Source organism: Dryobates pubescens, chromosome 11 (genome assembly GCF_014839835.1).
Source record: "Dryobates pubescens isolate bDryPub1 chromosome 11, bDryPub1.pri, whole genome shotgun sequence".
Taxonomy (NCBI): domain Eukaryota; kingdom Metazoa; phylum Chordata; class Aves; order Piciformes; family Picidae; genus Dryobates; species Dryobates pubescens.
The window spans coordinates 35001483-35013930 of NC_071622.1; the positions used below are offsets into that span (position 1 = coordinate 35001483).

Consider the following 12448-nt stretch of genomic DNA (forward strand, 5'->3'; position numbering starts at 1 on the left):
TGAGGAAAATTAAAGTAAGTGCTCTGGAGAAAATCTCCTAACAGCCTCACAGCACCTCCAGAGTCATTGAGGTTGCCCCATGTGTCCTCTTCTCATGGCCAGCCAACTAAAATGCTGCTCCCAGTTGTTAATGTTATGTTTCCTAATTGGGAAATCTTAATCTTTCTTCTGCAGAATCAGAGTCCTGAAAGAATGGCATTTGCTATACCACTGGTTACTGAAAACATAGTCACAGGAAGTTGCACACTGATATTTTTTTATACATATATATATTTTTCCCCCGTAATGCTTTTAAAAAACTCTGCTGTGGTGTAACCATTGTGATTTATAATAGACAGATTTATAATAGATAGATAGATATAATAGATAGATTTATAATAGACTGCTTTCTGGTCACTCTATTGAAGCCTTTCCTAGACAATGTGTCCAGTGCCAATATAGCCTGGGTGCAAAGAACCCAGCCCATCACAGCTCCAAATATCAGTGTGGGCTTCCCACTACAGGTGAATACATGTGATGAGGGGATGCAGCTCCCTGTTGGAAGAATGGAGCAATTTGGTGCCTTTGTCTTCCCCCAGCAAACCTCTGCTGATGGAGGTGGGGGAAGTGGGGTTTGGAGCACCCTGTAGCAGGTGGCCACTGCCTCTCTCCAGCACCTTCTGTGGTGCTGTGGATTTTCCCATTACCACACATGAATTGTAGCCTTCCAGTACCTGAAGGGGGCTACAGGAAAGCTGGGGAGGGACTTTTGAGGGTGTCAGGGAGTGATAGGACTGGGGGAATGGAAACAAAAATAGAAATGGGTGGATTCAGATTGGATGTGAGGAACAGCTTGCCCAGGGAGGTGGTGGCAGCCTCATCCCTGGAGGTTTTGAAGGCCAGGCTGGATATCACTCTGGGCAACCTGATCTAATGTGAGGGGACCCTGCCCATGGCAGGGGGGTTGGAACTAGATGATCCTTGAGGTCCCTTCCAACCCTGACAATTCTATGATTTTATAATTTTCTGAAGACATAAAACAACAAAAAAAGGGAGATCTCTCTCCTTGAGTTGCCTACAGCCTCCAGAAGTTGTCTACATTCCCCCTTCCTCTTCAGCATGTGAGGAGAGGTATGGAGAGAAATCTGCACTTGCTTGGGTCAGAGCATGAAATGGTAGCAAAGCTCTTTGGGCTGCTGGAGTCGCAGTGTGTGGGGTCACACGTTTTATATTCACATTGTGATACACCTCTGCATGTGTGTAAGAGCAGTCCCAGTGAAGTGAAGAGGAGAATTAATGCTTCAGATAAAGAGGGCAGCAGAGTGATTCTGAAGGGGGGAAAAAAAAAGTTCTCAGCAGTTTTGTTGCAGTATTTTTGCTACTTCTCAGCAATTTTGTCGCAGTATTTTGGCTGCTTCATTGTGTGCCATCGAGGTCACAGGGAGCAATGAATCTCTACAAGTGCAGCATTAAAACTGTGTTAGCACTGAAATAGAAGATTAGAATCCATCAGAAACTGTCTTTAATTTCTGGCAGTTTTGCTTTAAGTTATAGATAAGTGCAGTTCAGTTACTCACATTGTTACTCACCAAAGCTTTAGATGGGGTTTTTAAGGTGATTGTAGAAGCTTCACACCCAATTCCTTCATTCAGCCCACTTCCATAGGCAACCTGCAGTTCAATTACTCACAGTTACTAACTGTAGCTTTAGATGGGGCTTTAAGATGAAGGTAGAACCATCACACCTGATTCCTTTGTTCAGCACACTTCCATAGGCAGCCTGCAGTTCAGTTCCTCACATTGTTGCTCACTATAGCTTTAGATGGGGTTTTTGAGGTGATTGTAGAACCTTCACACCCATTTCCTCAGCACATTTCCATAGCCAACCTGCAGTTCAGTTACTCAGATTGCTCCTCACTATAGCCTTAAAAGGGGTTTTAAGATGATGGTAGAACCATCACATCTGATTCCTTCAGCCCATTTCCATAGGCAACCTGCCAGCGGTTCACAAGGGGACTGCTATGGCAGCGAATGAGAGCGCTGCAGGCAGGACCAGTTTGATTCACCCCCCACTGTGTGGTGGGTTGAAGTTACCCCCCTAATTAATTTGGAGAAAATTACCCCCAAAATCAAATTGCCAGCCCAGCCCAGTTGGAAGCAAAGGAAGCCATATTTATGAGCAACAATAACATCTGGAAATACAAAATGCAATGAGTATGTACAACATATACAATATTTACAGGCATTTGCAATATATAAACAGCACAAGAACCCCTCTGGACAAAACCAGGGGGGTTACCAATAGCTTCCCCTCTCTTCCCCCCCTCTGACAAGGGAAAAAGAAAGAGGAGGAAACTTAGTACTCAGCCACAAGAAAGAAAGACAGCCAAGGTCAGCGAGCCAGCAGAAGCAACCAGCTAGTATCAGTGAGAGCGAAGAAGCTGGAAAGAGCAAGAGTTAGTTTATACAATTAACCTTATGTTAATTATCAGACCAAGGGGATTATTTAGACCCTAGCATTATTTTCCCTTTATGTCCAATGGTCATTTATTTACATTTAACCACTTGCTACTTGATCTGTGGATAATTTCCCAAGCAGCAGCCTAAAGCTGCCACAGCCTGCAATGATCTCCAGACTGGTAGATGAGAAGCTCAACATGAGCCACCAGTGTGCACTTGCAGCCCAGAAAGCCAATCACATCCTGGGCTGCAGGATGTGGCCAGCAGGTCGAGGGAGGTGATTCTCCCCCTCAACTCCACTCTCGTGAGACCCCACTGTGTCCAGTTCTGGAGCCCCTAGTACAAGAAGGATCTGGAGATACTGAACCATGTCCAGAGAAGGGCCACAAGGATGATCAGAGGGCTGGAGCTCCTCTCCTGTGAGGACAGACTGAGACAGTTAGGGCTGTTCAGTCTGGAGAAGAGAAGGCTCCAAGGGGACTTTCTTGTGGCCTTCCAGTATCTGAAGGGGGCTACAAGAAAGCTGGGGAGGGATGTTTTAGGGTGTCAGGGAGGGATAGGACTGGGGGGAATGGAAAAACACTAGAAATGGGTAGATTGAGACTGGATGTTAGGAAGAAGTTGTTCCCCATGAGGGTGGTGAGACACTGGCACAGGTTGCCCAGGGAGGTGGTGGAAGCCTCATCCCTGGAGGTTTTTAAGGCCAGGCTGGATGTGGCTGTGAGCAACCTGCTGTAGTGTGAGGTGTCCCTGCCCATGGCAGGGGGGTTGGAACTAGAAGATCCTTGAGGCCCCTTCCAACCCTATCAATTCTATGGTTCTCTGAACCCAAGGCTCTTCCTTGAGCACCAGAAATGTCCCAAATGGGGTCTGTCTGTCTCTCTGGGTGTGCTTTCTGGGTGTTTTTACCTGTCTGGATTTTGTCCCCCTTTGTCTCGTAGAACCACCTCACGGCCTTTGCAGAAGTCACATGATGTTGATGCTGACGTCTATTCCCTCCATTGGACTTCATCTCTTTTCACAGCCCACACATGACAGTTGCAGTGTATCCAAAACAAAAAAACAACCAACCACCAACCAACCACCAAGAAGTTTTTAGAGGTCCTCTTTCTGACTTGCTTTTTACGGTCATTTCAAACGGTCATACCCCGAACCTTTGGAGGAATTCTTGAACTGTTAGAACGTCACTTTAATTTCTAGAGGGGGGGAAAAAAGAAATAGAAAATAATAGAAATTAACTGTTTACTTTTTTTTTGGGAGGGGATGGAATGGGACAAACTGAGCACTAATTGTATTTATCCGACAACACCCTTCTGTTTTGGCTTCTCGTTGGGTTCGGTCTTTAACGGTTCACGTGCTTAGTCCGGCGGTACTTCACATTTTGAGTTGACTTTGACTTTTTTATTGTGATTATTATTATTTTAATTTCTTTTTTTCCAAATCTACATTATTTTTTTTTTTTTGGTTGTGTTTTATTTTCATTCAGCATGACCCTTGTTTCCATTTGAGGCAATTTCAGTGTGATTAAAAACTAGGTGAATACTATTCCGTTCTGTATGGAGATGCTGTTTGCACATTGTATTACTCTGTACTCCCTGTAAGATATCATCCCAGCAGTATGTTCTATGTAAGACTTTGGTGCTTCTGCTTTTGAAGAGGAGAAGGGGGCGGGGGGGGGGGGAGGGAAAGGGGGGAGATTAAAAAAAAGCAACAAAAAAAAAAGAAGAAGCCAATTTTTACTGTAATAAGTATTGTATCATAATTAAAAGTTTATTTATTTGGATATTTTTCCTGACATAATTGTAGTTGAGTTGTTGTTTTGTAGTTCTTGAATGTCTTGGATGATATATATGTATCTAGGTTAAAAAGAAATGAAAATAATATAGAGAATTTTGCTCATGAATATATTCTTTATTACTAATGCTATCCCATGGAAGGTTAAGGGCTCCATTCTAAGCTCAGCATATCTGTGCTTATCCATAAACCATTTAAAGAGGTTATTCAAGGAATATTCTCTTCTTACAGGTTGCCCATGGAGGTGGTGGATGCCTCACCCCTGGTGGTTTTTAAGGTCAGGCTGGATGTGGCTGTGAGCAACCTGCTGTAGTGTGAGGTGTCCCTGCCCATGGCAGCGGGGGTCGGAACCGGCTGATCCTTGAGGTCCCTTCCAACCCTAACAATTCTATGGTTCTGTGATTCTCATTTGTGGCACAGCCTGATATGCTGGGAGAATGGGTGCTAAGACAAGGAGGGGGTCACTGGCTTAGTGAGAGAAGTGCATATGAGTTTCTGCTTTCCATGTTTCTGTTGGAGCACTCATGGTGAAAAAAAAACCCCAATATGTCAGAATTTGTTTTCTTCAGCCTGACTGACCAGGAGAGACTCTGCAGGCCTTTCTGTTTATCTTTCAGGACCATATTCTTGCAAAAAAACAACCCCACAGTTCTGTGTAGTTTGGACAAATTGATGTTTTATTACTTTTTCCCCCCCCTTCAACTTCAGGCAGTGTTATCACACCTCTGCTATTGCTGGGAATAACTGAGTCTCCCGTGTCAAAAGACAGCCCTGCTGCCTGGCGGTGAGCATCAACTGGATCTGAGCGTTGTAGATGCTGAAGATGTGCTTAACGCCTGCCAGAACGGTTTCCTCTGGCAACAGCTGATAGAGTGGCAGGGGCTAGAGACACAGTGAGAATAACAACATTCAGTGCTGGATGCTGAACGTTCTAGGCCTTAAAATTGTCATCCTTGGGTGTATTTCCTGTGCATGCCTCATCGTTAGGAGATGGCTGCAGCACAAGGCTGGAGAATCAGGAATGCATTTGCCATGAGTCATTTGAATGCCTTCTCACACCTGCAGTCTGCTCTTTATCTGAACCTCATCTTCCACCCAAATGCAACTACCTAAACAGCGCTTGGCAAGCAGGGCAGGGCCAAGTAAAACCTTTTGAGTGCAATAGAGTCTGTCTCACAAAGCCACTGTGCTGAGCTGAGAACCAGAATATATAGAGTGGGGAGGGAAGTCCTAGAATAGAGCCCTTAGCTACACATGGTGTAACTTAGGTGACTGAAAGTCCACCTTTTTTAGACTATTAACTGTGTTTACAAAACTGTGGTAGGTCCAAAGTTTGTATCACCATGATAGGCACACTCACCCTTCTTTTAGCTCTTTAGAGGCAAAGTACTAATGATTCCTGTGTGCAGGTGATTGAAATGAAACCTTCACTCGTTTTTTTTGCATGGTAGCAAACCTACTTTTTTTAAGGATTTGGTTTGGTTTGGTTTGTTTTTATATCTGATTTATAAGATTACCAAGAGATTCTTTTATGTTAAAAGAGATTACTCTTTTCTCAGTGTACTGTATGCCATCACCTTGTAACTGGTCTCTTTCTCTCTCAGGATCTTTCCCAGTCAAATATTTGGGTTAAATTTATCATGTTAGCTCTGTAAACCAGCAGTGAGAAAACAAAAAGAGAGACACTCTGCTGTATAATGTATTTTTAAATAAAATAATTTTTCATTCAATAGTAGTCTTTTTTTCCCCCCCTTTTTTTTATTTAGCTATCTGCTCTGGATTTATTTTGGTGGAGAGTGTACATATAATGTAATGATTTTGAGGTCACAGGCTGTTAGGGGTTGGAAGGGACCTCTGAAGATCTTCAGCTCCAACCCTGCCCCCCTGCCAGAGCAGGACCATAGAATCCAGCCCAGGTCACACAGGAACACATCCAGACAGGGCTGGAAAATCTCCACAGAAGGAGACTCCACAACCTCTCTGGGCAGCCTGCTCCAGTGCTCTGTGGTCCTCACAGGGAAGAAGTTCCTCCTCCTGTTGAGGTAGAACCTTCTGTGCTGTAGTTTATATCCATTGCCCCTTGTCCTACCCCAGGGTGCAACTGAGCAGAGCCTGTCCCCTCCCTCTTGACACCCAGCCCTCAGATAATTATAAACATTGATCAGATCCCCTCTCAGTCTTCTCCTCTACAGATTAAACAGCCCCAGGATTCTCAGCCTCTCCTCATCAGGCAGTGCTCCAGTCCCATCAGCATCCTTGCAGTCCTCCTTTGGACTCTCTCCAGCAGATCCCTGTCCCTCTTGAACTGGGGAGCCCAGGACTGGATGCAATATTCCAGCTGAGGTCTCACCAGGGCAGAGCAGAGGGGGAGGAGAACCTCCCTGGATCAGCTGGACACACTTCTCTGAATGCACCCCAGGATCCCTTTGGCCTTCTTGGCCACCAGGGCACATTGCTGTCCCATGCAGAACTTGTTGTCCACCAGGACTCCCAGGTCCTCCTCTACAGGTCTGTTCTCCAGCAGATCACCTCCCAGCCTGTCTTGCTGCAGTTTATTCTTCCTTCCCAGGTGCAGGACTCTGCACTTAACCCTTGTGGAACCTCATTAGGTTCCTCTCTGCCCAGCTCCTAGTCTGTCTGAGTCTCACTGAATGGTCACACAGCCTTCATGTGTCTCAGCCAAGCCTCCCAGCTGCAGGGCACCTGCTTTTGGTGATATATTTTTGCAATTAACCAGGAATCCCCACAGTCAACTACCTCCCCTTAGAGGTGATGTTGATTCCCTTTGAGGTTCTGGTGTTGTTGAAAAGCAGGAGAGCAGTAAGTGTATTGCAGAGTTGTCCACAACCTGCAGGGAAAGGACTCTCACCAGCATGTGGACTTAACCAAGCTCAAGACTCAGCTTCAATGGATTTTGAGAAGTCAGAAGAATTTACCTCTCCCACACCCATCCACCTCCACCACCCCGGAACCTGGGCCTTCACTCTGCCATTCTGGACCTGGAAAAGCTTCCTCAGGAGAAACAGCTGGCCAAAACAAAAGTAAGTTGGCATTTTCTTACTAAAATGGCTTTTTGGTTGTTGCTTTGGAGAGAGAAAAATCCCAGTGAGGAGCCTATGACAAAGAAGCTTCATTCCTCATTCAGGGAACATTCAGGTGCAGAGCGGTTCCTAGCAAAAACACTCTGGCTGAATCATTTCAGTGGGTTTTAAGTGCAGCTGGTTTTGTTACCCTTGTAGACCTCTTCTGTGTGTACTTCTGTGAAACAGCTGCACTCAAGATGTTTAAGAAGCATCTCTAATGCTGTGTGCTGCTGTGTTCCTAAAATTGGAATGCTTCAGGGACGTGGGGATGGCAGCTGGGCTTGTATCCCTGCCATTTGAGAGTCACTTGTGTGTGTGCTGCTCTTTATTCATCATCATGCACTGCATGAGGTGGGCTCACATCTCTTCAGCTTTTGGAAAGTGTTCATTTTATCAAGGTGCATTAAGAGATGGCCATGTTGGTATCTTTTCAGCTGCAATCTCCTTTGCTGTTTCCTGTTGCCTTCCGATTGTGTTGCTGCCCAAGGTCGCAGTCAACGTGAGCGCGCGATTGCACATGGTGTTACCAGGGTGCTTCAGCTGCTCTTCTGAAGTCAAATTTGGTGTTTCTGGAGATTGCCATGCAGAAAGCAGAGTGCACTGTGTTTTAGGAACAGATCACCCAACTCTGTTCTGATCCAATATGTCCCTGGCCACCTGCATATCTGTGGCTTTGGGGAGGCTCGAAAGCATTTGCAGGTGGAATGGTGAGCCCAGATGCCCAGAACTCTCAGTCCTGCAACACCTTCCTCCAAGCACAAGAGAGTTTTCACCAGGCTCTGACAGCTGAGTCAACCCCAACCTGCCAGACCTGCCTGCTGAACACCAGCACTTTTTCTCTACCCTCGAGTACCTTTGAGAAGCTGGACTACAGTACTACAAGCATGGCTGCAGCTGGAGCCAGCAGCTGCCTGCTTCTCACTTGGGCAAGTGGAAAGCCAGATGAATGAGGACCTCTGATGCCTTCAGCTTTTGGCTTTCTCTTCCACTTTCTAGGCCTTTTGGAAAAGGGGAAGGGAAGGAAAAGGGGAAGGGAAGGAAAAGGGGAAGGGAAGGAAAAGGGGAAGGGAAGGAAAAGGGGAAGGGAAGGAAAAGGGGAAGGGAAGGAAAAGAAAGGGGAAGGGAAGGAAAAGAAAGGGGAAGGGAAGGAAAAGGGGAAGGGAAGGAAAAGGGGAAGGGAAGGAAAAGGGGAAGGGAAGGAAAAGGGGAAGGGAAGGAAAAGGGGAAGGGAAGGAAAAGGGGAAGGGAAGGAAAAGGGGAAGGGAAGGAAAAGGGGAAGGGAAGGAAAAGGGGAAGGGAAGGAAAAGGGGAAGGGAAGGAAAAGGGGAAGGGAAGGGAAGGGAAGGGAAGGGAAGGGAAGGGAAGGGAAGGGAAGGGAAGGGAAGGGAAGGGAAGGGAAGGGAAGGGAAGGGAAGGGAGAAAGCTTTCCTGTGTCTGCCCACTCAAAGCTCTACAGCAGAACTAGGGCTGTGCACACTTTGTTCTTGCCCCCAGGGGCTTTCCACTGAGAGAGAATATTGCCTTTTTTGTTATCCTCTCCTCTGTGAGGATGGCTGAAAAAGCTCCTTAGGATTCCCAGGCTTGACCTGATATTCAGGGATGAGGAAACTGTGAGCACCTTGGAAGCCCTAGCATGACTGGGTAATAAGCCTGGTTGTTTCCTCAGCATCTGCTGAGTTATCATATCAAGGTATGACTAAACAGCTTTGCTTTTGATTCTAAGCTGCCTATATGTGCTTGGCAGGAGTTGAGAAATGATTATGCCCCTGTACTTAGCGCTGGGGAGGTCTCACCTCAAATGCTGTGTTCACTTTTGGGCTCCTCAAGAAAGACATTGAGGTGCTGGAGCCTGTCCAGAGAAGGGCAGATGGTGAAGGGTCCGGAGAGCAATTGTGATGAGAAGTGGCTGAAGGGACTAGGACTGTTTAGCCTGGTGCAGAGGAGGCTGAGAGGAGACCCCATTGCTCTCTACAGCCGCACCTCGAGTACTGTGTCCAGTTCTGGGCCCCTCAGTTTAGGAAGGATGTTGACTTGCTGGAACGAGTCCAGAGGAGAGCAACAAAGTTGGTGAGGGGTTTGGAACATAAGCCCTACGAGGAGAGGCTGAGGGAGCTGGGGTTGCTTAGCCTGGAGAAGAGGAGACTCAGGGGTGACCTTATTACTCTCTACAACTACCTGAAGGGAGGTTGTAGACAGACGGATGTTGGTCTCTTCTCCCAGGCAAGCAGTACCAGAACAAGAGGACACAGTCTCAGGCTGCGCCAGGGGAGGTTCAGGCTGGATGTTAGAAAAAAGTTCTATACAGAAAGAGTGATTGCACATTGGAATGGGCTGCCTGGGGAGGTGGTGGAGTCGCCATCACTGGAGGTTTTTAGGAGAAGACTTGACGGGGTACTTGGTGCTGTGGGTTAGTTGCTTGGGCGGTGTTGGATTGGTTGATGGGTTGGACGCGATGATCTTGAAGGTCTCTTCCAACCTGGTTTATTCTATGTATTCTATGTATTCTATGTAAAAGGAGGTTGTAGTGAGGTGGGTGTTGGTCTCTTCTCCTAGTAACTAGTGATAGGAAGAGAGGAAGTGGTCTCAAGTTGCACCAGGGTAAGTTTAAAATAGATATTAGGAAAAATTTCTTTACTGAAAGAGTGGTCAAGCCTGGGGAATGGGCTGCCCAGGGAGGAGGTCAGCATCCCTGAAGGTGTTCAAAAAGTGTTTAGAACTGGCACCTCAGGACATGGTTTGATGGCATGCTTGGGTTCATGATGGGACTTGATGATCTTAAAGGTCTCTGACAACCTTAAATAATTCTGTGATTCCATTCTGTGATTCTGTATTTGCTTCGTTGTGAAGCCACAGTGCACTTCCCACAGGTGCTGCGTTCCCTGCTCCATACTGGAGCTTGTTCTCTCTGTGAAGAGTCACAGGGAGCGCAGCATATCCTGTGTGAAACCTGTCCACAGTGTCTGATCAGCACTGTCCCAGACAAGCTGCTGCTAACAGAGCTGTCATTAAAGCTGGCTTCAAAGATGCTCAGCTCCACTTGCCTAAAAAGCGTCTCATGATCCACACATGTTGGATCACTATAGCTGGAGTCACAGAATCACAGAGTGTTAGGGACTGGAAGGGACCTCAAAAGCAAATCCAGTCCAACCCCCCCTGCCAGAGCAGGAGCACCTAGAGCAGATCACACAGGAACACATCCAGGTGGGTTTTGAATATCTCCAGAGAGGGACACTCCACAACCCCCCTGGGCAGCCTCCTCCATTGTTCTGTCATCCTCACAGGGAAAAAGTTCTTCCTCATGTTTCAACTGAGCTTCCTATGCCTCAGCTTCCACCACTGCCCCTTGTGCTGGCCTTGGGCATCACCCAGCAGAGCCTGGCTCCATCCTCTTGGCACTCACCCTGCACATCTTTATCAACATGAATGAGGTCAGCTCTCAGGCTCCTCCTTTCCAAGATCCAGAGCCCTCAGCTCCCTCAGTCTCTCCTCATAAGCAAGATGTTCCACTCCATCATCTTTGTGGCTCTGTGTTGGACTCTTTCAAGCAGTTCCCCAAGGTCCTTCCTGAACTGAGGTGCCCAGAACTGTACACAATATTCCAGATGCAGAGCAGAGGGGGGAGAACTTCTGTTGACCTACCAATCACAGCCTTTCTAATACAGCTCAGGATAGCTTTGGCCCTCTTGGCCCCAACTGTCTCAGTCTGTCTCCACAGGAGAGGGCTCCAGCCCTCTGATGATCCTCATGGCCCTTCTCTGGACATGTTCCAGCACCTCCAGATCCTTCTTGCAATAGAGGCTCCAAAACTGGACACAGTGCTCCAGGTGGAGTCTCACCAGAGTGGAGTAGAGGGGGAGAATCACCTCCCTCGGCCTGCTGGCCACACTTCTCTTGATACAGCTCAGGATGTGATAGGCTTTCTGGGCTGCAAGTGCTCACTGCTGGCTCATGTTGAGCTTCTCATCCCCCAGCACACCCAAGTCCTTTTCTTAAGGACTGCTCTCAAGCCAGTCCCTGCCCAGCCTGTATCAGTGCCCTGGATTGCCCTGACCCAGATGCAGGACCTTGCACTTGGTCTTGTTGAACCTCATGAGGTTGTCATGGGCTCAGCTCTGCAGCCTGTCAAGGTCCCTCTGGATGGATCCCTTCCCATCAGTGTGTCAGCTGTACCACACAGTTTGGTGTCATCAGCAAACCTGCTGAGGGTGCCTCAGTGCCTCTGTCCACTTTGCCAACAAAGCTCTTGAACAAGACTGGTCCCAGTACTGATCCCTGAGGGACTCCACTTGTCACTGCCCTCCACTTGGACATGGACCCATTGACAGCCACTCTTTGGGTGGGACCGTCAAGCCAGTCCTGTATCCACTGTGTTGTCCATCCATTGAACCCTTATTTTCCCAGCAGATGAGAAGTGATGCTCTTAGTCTGCTCTTCTGCTAAGAAGTTACCTGCTGGTTTCATCCTCTTCTGCTGCTGTCACTTCAGGAAGCAGCTACTGTGCCTTCCTTAGCAACTTCTATTTATACAGTAGCAGCTGACAGCTTAAGAGATACTCTATTCATAAATATTCCCAAAATAAGTCTGATATGAGGAGAATGAAATGCTTACTTAGGGAAACAAAAGAAAAGCCCTTTTGGCTCTCATTGATGACAGCAATCTGGCAGCTAGTCCTAGTAGGAAACAGCAGGAATGAAGAAGGACCCTTGCCTGTGGCAGCAGTTTTCATCCTTCTCAAGACAGGGTGGTGAGAGACCATTATGAGATTAATGGCTTTTTATCTTTCAGTAATTAGATAAAATATTGTAAGGATGAAGACTTGGAGCATATAAGCCTTCCAGAAAGAAAAAGAGAAGGTCCTGCAACAGGCTGCCCCAGGGGATGTGTAGTCTCCCTGTCTGGAGATATTCAAAACCCACTTGGATGTGTTCCTGTGTGATCTGCTCTAGGTGCTCCTGCTCTGGCAGGGGGGGTTGGACTGGATGAGCTTTTGAGGTCCCATCCAGCCCCTAACATTCTGTGATTCTTGTGTGATCTTTATTCTAGGTTTTCACATTCAAGGACAGTAAACACTGGTACAGAACAGGGTGAAAGGGTAGACTCAGCTATACATTGTCAGTGGAGGGGGAGACCTTT

General features: G+C 47.1%; 1 protein-coding gene across 1 annotated transcript in view; it reads left to right on the top strand.

Moving 5' to 3' along the window:
* The window catches only part of PLPPR5 (phospholipid phosphatase related 5), a 76118-nt gene extending 72428 nt beyond the window's left edge, over window positions 1-3690 (top strand). Inside the window, exon 6 of the mRNA XM_009908088.2 lies at window positions 3380-3690. Coding sequence (XP_009906390.2) covers window positions 3380-3412 — 33 coding nt within the window. The 3' untranslated portion in view covers window positions 3413-3690. The remainder of the gene's footprint in view (window positions 1-3379) is intronic.
* The last annotated feature ends 8758 nt before the right edge of the window (window positions 3691-12448 follow it).